Raw genomic sequence first — 15,275 nt, forward strand, 5'->3', positions numbered from 1 at the left:
AACATGCCAACTGGTATTTATTCAATATTTAATTATTTTGTACAAAAGCCTTTGCTTGCAATGACAGCTTCAAGACGACTCCTGCATGGAGAAATTAGTCGCATGCATTGCTCTGGTGTGATTTTGGTCCATTCCTCCACACAAGCAGTCTTCAAATCTTGAAGGTTCCGTGGGCTTCTTTTATGGACCTTGAGTTTCAGTTCTTTCCATAGATTTTCGATTGGATTCGAGTCAGGTGATTGGCTGGGCAATTCTAGCAGCTTTATTTTGTTTCTCTGAAACCAATTGAGAGGTTCCTTGGCAGTATGTTTGGATGTTTATCCTGTTGAAATGTCCACCCTCGTTTTCAGTTTCATCATCATGGTGTTTTTAGGGTGATGTGCAGTGCCTTTTCTCCTCCAAACGTGGTGTGCATTATGGCATCCAAACAGTTAAATTTTGCTCTCATCCGACCAGACTATATTCTCCCAGTATTTTACTGGCTTGTCCAAATGTTGTTCAGCAAACTTTAAACAAGCTTTGACATGCTTTTTTTTCCAGCAATGGGGTCTTACGTGGTGAGCATGCATACAGGCCATGGCGGAGGAGTACATTACTCATTGTTTTCCTTTTGACAACAGTACCTGCTAATTCCAGGTCTTTTTGAAGCTCTGCACAGGTGCTCCTTGGCGCTTGGAGAACTCGTCTGATTATTCTTTGCACTCCTCTGTCAGAAATCTTGCGAGGAGCACCTGATCGAGGCAAATTTATGGTTGTATGATTGGCTTTCCACTTACGTATTATCGCTCTAACCATGCTCACTGGAACGTTCAGAAGCTTTGAGATGCCCCTGTAACCAATGCCATCGTCATGTTTTGCAAGAATTAGTTTGCCATTAGGTCTTTGCTCTTACCCATCATGAGATGTGTCTTGACTCACACCTTGGACTGAACCAGCTGGTATTGATTTGCACTGACAAGGGGGGTTGGATTCCTGTTTAATTATTAATACATGTTTGGTGTTGTCTTGGCTTTCTTTCCATGCCTTTTTGCACCTCCCTTTCTTCGTGTGTTCAATACTTTTTCCCTGCGTCATTTCACAGTTTTACACACAACTTAATTTCTGAGCTTATTTGTTCTACTTTCTTTGTATGTATGGATTACTTGGGTTGTTCCCAACATCTGGTGAAATTTCCAGGTCTACAGCACCTTTGGAAATACAGTGGGTACAGAAAGTATTCAGACCCCCTTAAATTTTTCACTTTTTTTTTATATATTGTAGCCATTTACCAAAATCATTTAAGTTCATGTTTTTCCTCATTAATGTACACACATCACCCCATATTGACGGAAAAAAATTTAATTGCTGAAATTTTTGCAGATTTATTAAAAAAAGAAAAACTGAAATATCACACAGTCATAAGTATTCAGACCCTTTGCTCAGTATTTAGTTGAAGCACCCTTTTGACCTAATACAGCCATGAGTCTTTTTGGGAATGATGCAACAGGTTTTTCAAACCTGGATTTGGGGATAGTCTGCCATTCCTCCTTGCTGATCCTCTCCAGTACTGTCAGGTTGGATGGTGGACGATGGTGGACAGCCATTTTCAGGTCTCTCCAGAGATGCTCAAGTCAGGGCTCTGGCTGGGCCATTCAAGAACAGTCACGGAGTTGTTCTGAAGCCACTCTATTATTTTAGCTGTGTGCTTCGGGTCATTGTCTTGTTGGAAGGGGAACCTTTGGCTCACCGTTCAACACCATCATCCCCAAACTCCTTTCCTCCAAGCTTCTCCAGCTCAGCGTCTCGCCTGCCATCTGCCAGTGGATTTACAGCTTCCTGACGGGCAGGATAAAGCAGGTGAGGCTGGGGGAAGCCACCTCATCCACACGCAGCATCAGCACTGCGACGCCCCAAGGTTGTGTCCGCTCTCCACTGCTCTTCTCTCTCTACACGAATGACTGCACCTCAGCGCACCCGGCTGTCAAACTCCTGAAGTTTGCCGATGACATCACTGTCATCGGCCTCATCAAGGACGGTGACGAGTCTGCATATCGACAGGAAGTGGAGCGGCTGGAGCTGTGGTGCGGCCAACACAACCTGGAGCTGAACACGCTCAAGACTGTAGAGATGATCGTGGACTTCAGGAGACATCCTTTGCCACAGCTGGCCCTCACGCTGTCCAGCTGCCTTGTGTCAACCGTCGAGACCTTCAAGTTCCTGGGAATTACAGTCTCTCAGGACCTGAAGTGGGCGATCAACATCAACTCCGTCCTCAAAAAGGCCCAGCAGAGGTTGTACTTCCTGCAGCTTCTGAGAAAGCACGGCCTGCCACAGGAGCTGCTGAGGCAGTTCTACACAGCAGTCATTGAATCAGTCTTGTGTTCTTCCATCACAGTTTGGTTTGGTGCTGCTACAAAAAAGGACAAACTCCGACTGCAATGGACAATCAAAACTGCTGAAAGGATTGTCGGTAACCCCCTACCCACCCTTGAGGACTTGCATGCTGCCAGAACTAAGACAAGAGTGTGCAAAATCCTCTCGTACCCTCCACATCCTTCCCTCAGGTAGGCGCTACCGATCAATGCAAACTAGAACTAGTAGACACTCTAACAGCTTCTTCCCTCTTGCAATCAATTTCTTAAACACCTAACCTACAATTCCATTGCAAAATGCTGCCAATTTTTTTGTCTTGAGTTTGCTGTCACATTTCTGTCGGGCCAATTATATATTACTCGTGCACTCACTGTAGTAGTCTTGCCACGCTGCACTATTTGCATATCTGTTGTTGACCAATACTGACCACTCATGCCAGAGTAGCATCTGCTCCATTTGCACACTGATTGAGGAGTACCTGCAACATTTGCACAATCAACATTGTCCCAGAATATCGCATTACTCGCTTGAAATCTCGGCGCCCTTTGCACAATGGTCATTGGACCGGACTATTGCTATATTAGTCATTCGAACTGCTCTAAGTGCTAAAGGACTCTGCATCTTTTTGCGTAATTGTCAAAAAAAAAATAATAATTTGTACCGGCGTTACCAGATAACTCTTTATTGCTCAGTGACTGTTTTTGTCAATGACCTTATGTCTCAAAAGTGTTCTCTGTCAATTGACTGTCTGTTGTCGTACTAGAACGGCTCCAATTACCGGAGACAAATTATTTGTGTGAACCCAAAGATTACTGTGGCTGAGCTCCATTGATGAAGTCGGGGCTTTATGGCAGAGTGGCCGGACGGCCAGACGGCCACTTATACCGCTTAATTCTAAGCGGTATGTGTAGAGAAAACCAGGCACTGCTCATCCTGTCCAATACAGTCCCAACAGTGAAGCATGGTGGTGGCAGCATCATGCTGTGGGAGTGTTTTTCAGCTGCAGGGACAGGACGACTGGTTGCAATTAAAGGAACGATAAATCCGGCCAAGTACAAGGATATCCTGGACGAAAACCTTCTCCAGAGTGCTCAGGACCTCAGACTGGGCCAAAGGTTCACTTTCCAACAAGACAATGACCCTAAGCACACAGCTAAAATAACAAAGGAGTGGCTTCAGAAGAACTCCATGACTGTTCTTGAATGGCGCCGCCAGAACCCTGACTTAAACCCAATTGAGCATCTCTGGAGAGACCTGAAAATGGCTGTCCACCAATGTTCACCATCCAACTTGTCAGAAGTGGAGACGATCTGCAAGGAGGAATGGCAGAGGATTCCTAAATCCAGGTGTGAAAAACTTATTGCATTATTCCCAAAAAGACTCATGGCTGTATTAGCTCAAAAGGGTGTTTCTACTAAATAATGAGCAAAGGGTCTGAATACTTATGGCTGTGTGATATTTCAGTATTCCTTTTTTACTAAATCTGCAAAAATGTCAACAATTCCGTTTTCTCTGTCAATATGGGGTGCTGTGTGTACATTGAGGTAAAAAAAATTAAAAAAAAGTAAATGGTTTTAGCAAATGGCTGCAATATAACAAAGAGTGAAAAATTTAAGGGGGTCTGGATACTTTCTGTAGTCACTGTACATAGTATGCATTATTCCTACATATTGTGTGCCCCTCGCTCAAGTGGCTTTATAACACGCTGCACAGAAAGTCTTTGCCGTGTCTGTGGCTTGTCATATAGGCAAAAGTACAGACGACAGTATTGAAAAGTACTGCATGGGTCTGTTTTTCCTACTGCTCAGTGCATGCTAACCATAATAGAGTCGTCGGTACAAGGAAATACTTACCGCTTGTCTGAGCCGCTTCGCCGCTGTACCATGGCAGCTGCGAGATTTAGTTCTCTTGCTGGCTGTTGAGGTCCCGATGGCCGTAGGAAAAATATTTGGCACCGCAGCTGGTTTCAGCCTCTGCCTAACAACACTTGTGTACCAATGCTTTCTGCTAAGTCTTTGTCAAAACACGCCGGTTCGAAGTGATCAGCACAGAGTTTGGAATGCTTGCTAGGTACACATAGCTAACCACGTTCCTTCCCCTGTCGATTGACTTTCCCTATCCACTGGTCACGTATTCCGTATTCACTTGGAAAGCCAAAGAAACTCTTGCCACTACCTAAACCATTTCTACAACCAAATGCTACACAATAAACCATTGTGAAATCGCTAAATCATACGACAACAAATATCAGAATCAGAATCAGAAGCATCTTTATTTGCCAAGTATGTCCAAAACACACAAAGAATTTATACAAGTCAAAGGAACAACAGCATGGAACAATAGCACATAAGGCCGAATGAACAGGCTGTTTGGGTAGTGTTATGTCTGTCATTTTTGTGAGCAGCCCAATATATTTTTTTTCTGTCATTTTCTGTAATTAAAATATTGTTAAATTTTTTTGTCATGTTTTAATGTAAAATTTAATGAATGAAAATGATACATTTGGATTTTGTAAATATGTATTTTGAGATTTACTGATGTTATAAAGAATACTGCTATTATTTTGAACAAAACTGTACCTGTATATGCCAAACTAAATATCCCTATATTGTATTTATTTTGTGAAGACCTGTTAATGCTTGATGGGAAGGCAGTGAAAAATTACAATTCAGTATATTGGGAGAGACTTTTTTTTTTTAAACTTTCTAAAGTAACATTTCATTATATTCTCATTAGATTTCATCAAAAAGTTGTCATTCATTTTTTAATTGGCTTTTCCTTGCCCGATTCGGGGGTTTACCTCAGGAGATGTCATGGATCTTTAACCGTGGGCCTTTGAGACTCTTGTGATTAAGAGCGATATAAATAAACTTGACTTGGCTTCATAATGACACATATATGATCATGTTCCTTACCTGATAAAGGCTTGAGATGTGTCAATAGGCAAACCACGCACGTCAGTGTAAATACTGGATTGCTGATTGTTCCAGAAGCGTTTTCAGTTGCTTCGTGAGTGTGTGGACTGTCTGGACCAGTGTCAGACGCAACTCCTCAGCAGGCTGAAGGCCTGGAGAGGGGAGCAGTACAAGGCAACCATTGGACATCCTTTTAATGACAACCTCAATGTCCTGCAGATGTGGTAAGATGTCTGCTTTATTACTGCTTATGATTACAATTGTTGCAACCTTGCTACCACTCTCTGTAGGACTTATCCGAGAATGGCTGGTGCTTGGGTTTGGTTAAATGTCAGGTGGATACCACGCAAGTGCACCTGGATAAGTCAATACTTCCAACTGACTATACAAAAGCAAATACCCTAATTAAAGATAATAAGACCCAAAGATAATACTCTGCAAAGCAAATTCATTTATATAGCAAATTTCATACACAAGATAACTCAATGTGCTTTAACATTATTAAAAGTATTTTAAAATAAAGAGGAGACTAAAAGACAGCGTAAAAGCATTCGAAAACAAAGAAAAAAAATGAAAGAAATTAAAGATAATTTAAAAGTGGAAATGCTCTGAGTTTTTAACCTGGTCTTAAACTCATTCACTGCCAGGCCTCCATGGATATTTGAATTCAACAGGTGTCAATGGCAGTGAATGAGTTTTAAAAACTTTGACAGGGCTGACTTTGCTTGTGTTGGGAACTTATTCCATTTGTGTGTAAGTTTAGGGTGTATTCACACATGCTACATTTGGTCCGCTTTAAAAGAACCACAGTTCCCCCATGGTCTGGACCTTTTGTGCAGGTTTGAATACACACAAGTGAATCCTGGTGCGCGGCAAACAACTGCCAAGGAGGCAGGCAAGGGTCTCCCTCCTTTTTGAGGTGGTCGGACACCATGCGGAGGAAACTAATTTCAGCCGCTCGTATCCTGGATCTTGTTCTTTCGGTCACGGCCCACAGCTCGTGACCATAGGTGAGGGTAGGAACATAGATCGACCGGTAAATCGTGAGCTTCGCCTTTCGGCTTAGCAGATCGGTACAGACTGCAGACGCTGCACCGATCTGCCTGTCAATCTCCCGTTCCATTCTTTCCTAACTCGTGAACAAGATACTTGAACTCCTCCACTTGGGGCAGGATCTCATCCCTGACCTGGAGAGGGCACGCCACCCTTTTCCGACTGAGGACCATGCTCTCAGATTTGGAGGTGCTAATTCTCATCCCAGCCACTTCACACTCGGCTGCAAACTGCTCCAGTGAGAGTTGGAGGTCACGGCTTGATGAAGCCAACAGAACCACATCATCAGCAAAAAGCAGAGATGCAATACTGAGGCCACCAAACCGGACCCCCTCTACGCCTCGGCTGCGCCTAGAAATTCTGTCCATAAAAGTTATGAACAGAATCGGTGACAAAGGGCAGCCTTGGCGGAGTCCAACCGTCACCGAGAACGAGTCCGACTTACTGCCGGATATGCGAACCAAACTCTGACTCCGGTCGTACAGGGACCGAACAGCCCGTATCAGGGGGTTCGGTACCCCATACTCCCGAAGCACCCCCCACAGGACCCCCCGAGGGACACAGTCGAACGCCTTCTCCAAGTCCACAAAACACATGTAGACTGGTTTGGCGAACTCCCATGCACCCACGACGACCCTGCCGAGGGTGTAGAGCTGGTCCACTGTTCCACGGCCAGGACGAAAACCACACTGCTCCTCCTGAATCTGAGATTCAACTTCCCCACGGACCCTCCTCTCCAGCACCCCTGAATAGACCTTACCAGGGAGGCTGAGGAGTGTGATCCCCCTGTAGTTGGAACGCACCCTCCGGTCCCACTTCTTAAAAAGGGGGACCACCACCCCAGTCTGCCAATCCAGAGGCACTGTCCCCGATGTCCACGCGATGTTGCAGAGGCGTGTCAACCTGGACAGCCCTACAACATCCAGAGCCTTGAGGAACTCCGGGCGAATCTCATCCGCCACTGAGGAGCTTTTTAACCACCTCGGTGACCTCAACCCCAGAGATAGGAGAGCCCGCCTCAGAGAACCCAGACTCTGCTCCCTCATGGGAAGGCGTGTCGGTGGAATTGAGGAGGTCGTAAGGTGGACCAACCACCTTACGGCCACAGCTCCGGTCGGCCGCCTCAGCAATGGAGGCGCTAAACATGGTCCACTCAGACTCGATGTCACCCCCCCTCCCCCGTAACATGAGCAAAGTTCTGTCGGGGGTGGGAGTTGAAACTCCTTCTGACAGGGGAATCCGCCAGACGTTCCCAGCAGACCCTCACAATACGTTTGGGCCTGCCACGTCGGACCGGCATCGTCCCCCACCATCGGAGCCAACTCACCACCAGGTGGTGATCAGTTGACAGCTCCACCCCTCTCTTTACCCGAGTGTCCAAGACATGCGGCCGCAAGTCCGATCACACGACCACAAAGTCGATCATCGAACTGCGACCTAGGGTGCCCTGGTGCCAAGTGCACGTGTGGACACCCTTATGCTTGAACATGGTGTTCGTTATGGACAATCCGTGATGAGCACAGATGTCCAATAACAGAACACCGCTCGGGTTCTGATCGGGGGGGCCGTTCCTCCCAATCACGCCTTTCCAGGTCTCACTGTCATTGCCCACGTGAGTATTGAAGTCCCCCAGCAGAACGATGGAGTCCCCAGCGGGAGCGCTCTCCAGCACCCTCTCCAAGGACTCCAAAAAGGGTGGGTACTCTGAACTGCTGTTTGGTGCATAGGCACAAACAACAGTCAGGACCCGTCCCCCACCCGAAGGCGGAGGGAGGCTACCCTCTCGTCCACCGGGGTGAACCCCAGCATACAGGCGCCGAGCCGGGGAGCAACAAGCATACCCACACCTGCTCGGCGCCTCTCACCGTGGGCAACTCCAGAGTGGAAGAGAGTCCAACCCCTCTCGAGAGGACTGGTACCAGAGCCCAAGCTGTGCGTGGAGGCGAGTCCGACTATATCTAGTCGGAACTTCTCGACCTCACACACCAGCTCGGGCTCCTTCCCTGCCAGAGAGGTGACAGCTTCTGTAGCCGGGGATTGGATCGCCAAGGTCCCCGCCTTCGGCCACCGCCCAGCTCGCACTGCACCCGACCCCTATGGCCCCTCCCACAGGTGGTGAGCCCATGGGAAGGGTGACCCACGTTACCCTTTCGGGCTGTGCCCGGCCACCAGGCGCTCGCTTTCGAGCCCCACCTCCGGGTCTGACTCCAGAGGGGGGGGGCCCCGGTGACCCGCGTCCGGGCAAGGGAAACCTGAATCCATTTATTGTACTCGTCATAGGGGTTTTTGGGTTATTTAAACAATGCAAACTTTTTTGACCCAGCCCCCTAAAAGAATCTGAATCGAGAATCGAAATAAGGAACCGGAATCAGGATCGTTCAAATACAAACGGCGCCCAAACCTAGCCACAGCTTCGGTCAGTCACCTCAACAATGGCATGGAACATGGTCCACTCAGACTCAATGTCCCCCTTCCCCCCCGGGACGTAGGCGAAGTTGTGTCGGAGGTGGGAGTTGAAGCTCGTTCTGACAGGTGACTCAGCCAGGGAATGTTGGGAAGGTCTCACAAAATGTTTTGGTCTGCCAGATCGGACTGGCATCTTCCCCACCAATGGAGCCAACGCACCATCAGGTGGTGATAGATTGACAGCTCCGCCCCTCTCTTCACCCAATCATGCCCCTTGAGGTCTCACTGTCATTGCTCACGTGAGCGTTAGAGTCCCCAAGCAGAATTAGGGAGTCCCCAGTGTGAGAGCTCTCCAGCACCCCCTCCAAGGACTCTAAAAAGGATGGGTCTGCTGAACTGATGTTTTGTGCATAGACGCAAGCAACAGTCAGGACCTGTTCCCCCCCCCACCGAAGGCGGAGGGAGGCTACCCTCTCGTCCACCGGTGTAAACCCCAACGTACAGGCACCGAGTCAGGGGGCAATAAGTATACCCACACCTGCTCGGCGCTTCTCACAGTGGGCAAGAGTCCAACCCCTCTTAAGAGGACTGGTACCAGAACCCAAGCTGTGTGTGGAGGTGAGCTTGACTATATCTAGTCAACATCTCACACCAGCTTGGGCTCTTGCCCTGCTAGAGAGGTGACATTCCACGTCCCTCGAGACAGCTTCTGTAGCTGGGCATCAGACCGCCAAGGTCCCTGCCTTCGGCCACCACCCAGCTCACTATGCATCTTATCCCTTTGGCCCCTCCCACAGGTGATGAGCCCATTGGAAAGGGAAACCTGCGTTCCCCTTCGAGCTGTGCCCATGGGCGCAGGCCCGGCCACGATGCGTTCACCTTTGAGCCCCACCTCCAGGCCTGGCTCCAGAGGGGGGCGGGGCCCAGTGACCCGCGTCCGGGCAAGGGAAATCCAGGTCCATTTATATTTAACATCATTAGGGCTCTATGAGCTGTACTTTGTCTGGTTTAGGGTTAGGTTAACCCTCATCTAGGACCTGTGTGCCATGGGTGACCCTACCAAGGGCGTAAAGCCCCAGACAACTTAGCTCCTACGATCATCGGGACACACAAACCCCTCCACCACGATAAGGTAACGGCTCAGGGAGGGATAACAAGTTTGTATAATTTGCTAAATACTGAGGCCTGGATGATTAATTATCGGCCGTCTGGGTCAGTTACCTTATTTAATATAGAGAATAGCCTTTGGTGAACGATTGCACTATGTCAGCACTATGTCGGCAATAAAATCTTGTATTCCGATACCACCGCATCCCGTCTTTTACGATCATTGGGCTTTATCTTGTCAACTCAAACGCGACCGGATACACTTGTTACCACGGCCACAACAACAACAATCGATCGTGTCGTGTGTATTATAAGAACAAACAAATCGTTGAGAGATTGCTTCTTGTCGCTAGGAAAGTCTCAGGCCCCTGTTCTGTGACGCTATTGGCCCATCACTTCACAGTTGTAGAGGAAGTTACCTATCATTCTGTTATAACAACAAATATTTATTAAACAAAAAATTCAACTTTTTAAGACTGTTGAGTTAAATGATTCTCATGTTTCAGGTGTGAGCAGCTTCTTGGTGTGAATGGGAAGCTGAGACAGGAATTAATGCTGATCGTCGACCCAATCCCAGAGCTGCAGGAAAGGCTCGGGCAACTACTGCAGCTTCTGATTCAAAGGTAGTTTCATTTACCCCATTTAGATACATGACAGGGTCAAAATTTTAGCCATACAGTAGCTCTCAATATGATGCACTACAGCTCTCCTCCGCTGCAACAACAGTACTGGACATATTTTTATTATTTGTCAAAAAAAATGTTTTTACTTTTCCATGTGATATTTTTTCCCTTCAGCTCTCTTGTGGTGGACAAGCAGCCACCTCAGGTTATTAAGACTCAGTCCAAGTTCTCCACAACTGTGCGCTACCTGCTAGGAGAGAAGGTAGCACCCGGGAAGCCCGTGGTGGTAAGGGCACAAATCATTAATGAACTCCAGGCCAGAAGCCTGAACATCACACCCAGGTGAGTAACACTTTCAATTTACTCATTCTGTAGTCACACACACTAAACCAAGCATGTGCTCTAGTAGGTGTCTGCCGCAGATCCTAAGTCTTGCATTTAATTTCCAAATCCAAAATAAGGCTTTAATTATGCTTACAAATGACACTTTATCTTCAATTCAAAGGTCTTAAAAATTCCACAGACACAATTACCAACATGTTCTTTGAAACTCGTAAACAAATTAACCCTAGCGATCAATGGGGTGATGATGAGATGTCATAGCCCTCACATCCAGAGCCGTAAACACATATGATACAGCTGTTAATGAATGCTTTGCATTTGACTGTACCAAAATTCTGACTTTAATCGTACCTCGATACCAGTACTGAAAGGATACCACTGCAAAAACCTTAATCAGTAAAAGCAGTGGAATAATAGCTGACGAAAAACTTAAAAATCTTTGTATGTGAAAATGTAAACACTTTTGAACATTTGAACTCAAAACATTGAACATGTCCAATCCTAAGGACTGTTTATACATTTAAGAGCTGATATAAATATTACATATTTAAATATTACACATTTTATAAACAGTATTACAGTAAAATGACAAGTAGCTAACTAGATCAAAGCTACTTCAATTTGGTCGAGCCTCTACAACAAAAACTACAATTTAAAATTTTTGTAATTGTATTGGGGTATCAGTGAACACTTAATTCAAAACTCTTTTGATAATTATGCTTCTTATCACCACTGCAAGTTCTTGGACTAATTCAGTGACAGCGCTGTTATTAACATAACTGTACAGTGTTTACTAAACAAATTCTCATCATTCTCTTCTATTTAATTGAGCTTTTTTATCATCCATCCATCCATTTTCTGAGCCTCTTACCCTCACAAGGGTCGCGTTACAGCCTGTGTTCAATGTTATTTTTATTATGGGGCCACAAAAAAATGGCTGGACGGTCGCTAATGGCTGGTGGGCTGTAGTTTGGACACCCCTGGACTAAATGATATTGATATTGTAGATGTTAATACATTAAAAGGGATTTTGAGGCCAGGAAACATACGACATGTGGCATTATTTGCAGTGACAATGTTGGGGAAGTGATCAATAACACAGCCATCCTTGAGCATAACACAACCAGCAAGAGCACATGTGCCACCTTCAGGAATATGGTATGTACTGTGCTACTAGCCTGCAGTTTTGAAATGAGTGCATACTAGTAACAAATTGAAATTTTAACTTCTATGCAACAGTCCATCAAGAAGATCAAGCGAGCAGACAGAAAGGGATCCGAGTCTGTGACTGAAGAAAAATTTGCCCTCCTCTTCTCAACAGAGATCACCATCACAGGTTGTGACACTGCCTACAGAATCCAGGTTTGTTTTTTAAATGTGCTTTACATCCTATTACTCATTCAACTGTACTGGATACTTAAGTGAACCTATACTACTGTAAACCTCAATCTTGCAGTGATTACTAGTGTAACTATCACGTTGAATTGTGTCATTGCAGATTATCTCATTGCCGGTCGTCGTCATTGTCCATGGCAGCCAAGACAACAATGCGCTGGCAACAATCATATGGGATTGTGCTTTTTCTGAGCCAGTAAGTGAATTTTTTTCAACCTTTTCCCCATACAGTAGTACCTTAAAGTTCCACCACTTGGCATGGGCCGATTACCGTGTTGAAGGTATACCCCTCAATAACCTCTTCACTGTCCATTACCAGTAATTAGCTCTTAGTGTGATCAGGGCATTAGGGGCGCTGCAATATGATTGGCTGCTTGCAAAGACGAGACTGTCAAGCGCTAAACAGTCAGTCCAACACACTTTGAGGCAGAGAGGGTTAAGATGTGAGACGAATGGTGCTAATATCTGACTGTAGTAAAACGTGAAGTATGAGTAACAGCAGCAGAAGGTGGCAGTGTGTCTTATTGGAACTGTTGCTAACTTGCAGCTCAAACAATGAATTCAGTCCCTTCTGAGAGAATCTTCTCCAAAACAGGGCAGATCATATCTAGATAGACAGAAGAAACCAGATCAGTTCCTCAAAGCTTGAGGCACTTGGTGTTTCTCAATGCAAATCTTAGTTATAACTACAGTTATCGGGATGCTGATTTTTTTATTTATTTTATATTTATATATATATATATATATATTTTTTTTTTTTTTTTTTTTTTTTTTTTTCTTGTTGTGTGTTTTGTAGTGATCCTTTTTTTCCACTTTAAATTTGTTTTGTACAAAATAGTTCAAAGACTAAAATAGTTAAGTTTACTAGTAAATACATATGTTTTTGTATTTTATATATATTTTTTGTAGCACTATGTAAGAGCAGGGATCACCAACATGGTGCCTGGTCTAAAATAAAAAAATAAAAATAGCTCGCCACTGATGGGACATTGTGATTTACATTTTATGCCAATTTGTTTTGTTTTGTTGTAAACGTATCAATATCACTACTCCCTGAATTGCCCAGCTGAATCTTAATAAAATACACCACACCACTCACCGATCAAAATCCCCAAATTCCTTTATTCACAAAAAGTTGCTAAATGGTTGGTAAAAACAGGCTCTACTATTCAGGCAACAGCAAACATTGCCGCAACAGAAGCACACGTCTGCTCAGTCATTCACATGACGAATGGCTCAAATGAGGTTAAGTGAGGTGTACTGAAGACGTCATGTATAATGACTGTTCCAACTCCCAAAAATATTTGAATGTTGTGAAAAACTTACCTTTGTTCATTCTCCACAAAAATTGTCACCTCTATTGCTGCCGTTAGGACAGACTACCGTTTGTGGTGCCGGAGCGTGTGCCATGGAAGCTCATGTGCAGCACTCTCAACAGTAAATTCACCTCAGAGGTCCCGACGCATCACAACCTCGACCACTACAACCAACACTTCCTGGCCCAGAAGATATTTGACAAACCAGACTTCAACGATGACTTCAGCAACATGATGGTTTCCTGGACTCAGTTTAATAAGGTACATACACACACACACAGTACACACATGCACACACACGCGCTATAATATTACAGGAAATGTATGATAATTAACACATTGAATTCACAACAGTGAAGAAGTGAAAATGTATATAGACATGCAAATATCAGATAAAATAATTCATTAATTTACTACTTCTTCATAGCAGTGGATAATGGAGTCACTCCTAGCTGAATTTGGGCGACAGGTGGTTTTGAAATGTGGGAGTTAAATGATTCTCATGTGCTCATGTGTCAGGTGTGAACAGCTTCTTGGTGTAGTGAGTGTACTGTATGTGTTTTCTAATGGACTATGAGTAAGCTTAATGAAAGTTGATAGATTGACTGTATTGCTTTGCAATAAAACAAAGGGAGAAACAGTAGTATTGGGTCATGAAAGGAGCATTTCCTCAAAGCGTGTATCAAGGCTTGCTTCATTTACGGGAGGAGTGAAGTGATGACGTCTGAAGCCTCACTGCCCAGCTGTATCAAGTGACCGATTCGCAAAGCACTTCAGATTTTGCCGCGAGTTTTTGACAGCAATATAAATGCCTCATGTTGTGCAGGATCCATTATTTATATATATATATATATATATATATATATATATATATATATATATGTGTGTATGTATATATATATATATATATATATATATATATATATATATATATATATAAATAAAACCTGGCGGCACGGTGGACGACTGGTTAGAGCGTCAGCCTCACAGTTCTGAGGACTCGGGTTCAATCCCCGGCCCCGCCTGTGTGGAGTTTGCATGTTCTCCCCTGCGTGGGATTTCTCCGGGCACTCCGGTTTCCTCCCACATCCCAAAAACATGCATGAATTGGAGACTCTAAATTGCCCGTGAGTGTGAATGGTTGTTTGTTTGTATGTGCCCTGCGATTGGCTGGCAACCAGTTCAGGGTGTACCCCGCCTCCTGCCCGGCTCCAGCACGCCTGCGACCTTAGTGAGGAGAAGCGGCTCAGAAAATGGATGGATGGATATCTAAAACCCCAATTCCAATGAAGTTGGGACGTTGTGTTAAACATAATTAAAAACAGAATACAATGATTTGCAAATCATATTCAACCTATATTTAATTAATTACACTACAAAGACAATATATTTACTGTTCAAACTGATAAACTTTGTTTTTAGCAAATAATCATTAACTAAGTAATACCATACTTCATACAGATGCAAATCAATAAAAGTATGATTTCCTTTGAGAAGGTTGCGACTGACACGAAATATATTTCACTCATGAAAAAAAAGAAAATGCAGCGTTGAGTTTTGGGGAAAAAAGTTTGGGGCCTGCGTGTCAGTTAAAGTGTACAGACAGATTATAGTGTCACTCCTAGATGTCGACCAAACGTAATATACGTGCAGCTTTAATATCGTGTCAGTCATTGAAGTGCTTATTAAGGCCTGCATACCGAAGCAATAATGTTAGCCTGCTAAGGAGCCTCACAGTTCATATGCAGTATAAGGCTTACTGCTAA

The 15,275-nt window shown here is 44.7% G+C and overlaps 1 protein-coding gene across 4 annotated transcripts in view; it reads left to right on the forward strand.

Annotated features, from left to right (window-relative positions):
* stat6 (signal transducer and activator of transcription 6, interleukin-4 induced) overlaps positions 1–15,275 on the forward strand; it is a 97,007-nt gene that overhangs the window by 38,050 nt on the left and 43,682 nt on the right. For 3 of the 4 annotated variants that reach the window (XM_061693529.1, XM_061693519.1, XM_061693510.1), the window contains exons 7-13: positions 5,343–5,491; positions 10,340–10,456; positions 10,631–10,798; positions 11,869–11,956; positions 12,038–12,160; positions 12,297–12,389; positions 13,567–13,770. In XM_061693529.1, the coding sequence (XP_061549513.1) occupies positions 5,343–5,491; positions 10,340–10,456; positions 10,631–10,798; positions 11,869–11,956; positions 12,038–12,160; positions 12,297–12,389; positions 13,567–13,770 (942 nt within the window). The remainder of the gene's footprint in view (positions 1–5,342; positions 5,492–10,339; positions 10,457–10,630; positions 10,799–11,868; positions 11,957–12,037; positions 12,161–12,296; positions 12,390–13,566; positions 13,771–15,275) is intronic. The other variant, XM_061693538.1, reaches the window with a different exon arrangement.

This window comes from Phycodurus eques, chromosome 1, assembly GCF_024500275.1.
Source record: "Phycodurus eques isolate BA_2022a chromosome 1, UOR_Pequ_1.1, whole genome shotgun sequence".
NCBI classification, from domain to species: Eukaryota; Metazoa; Chordata; class Actinopteri; order Syngnathiformes; family Syngnathidae; genus Phycodurus; species Phycodurus eques.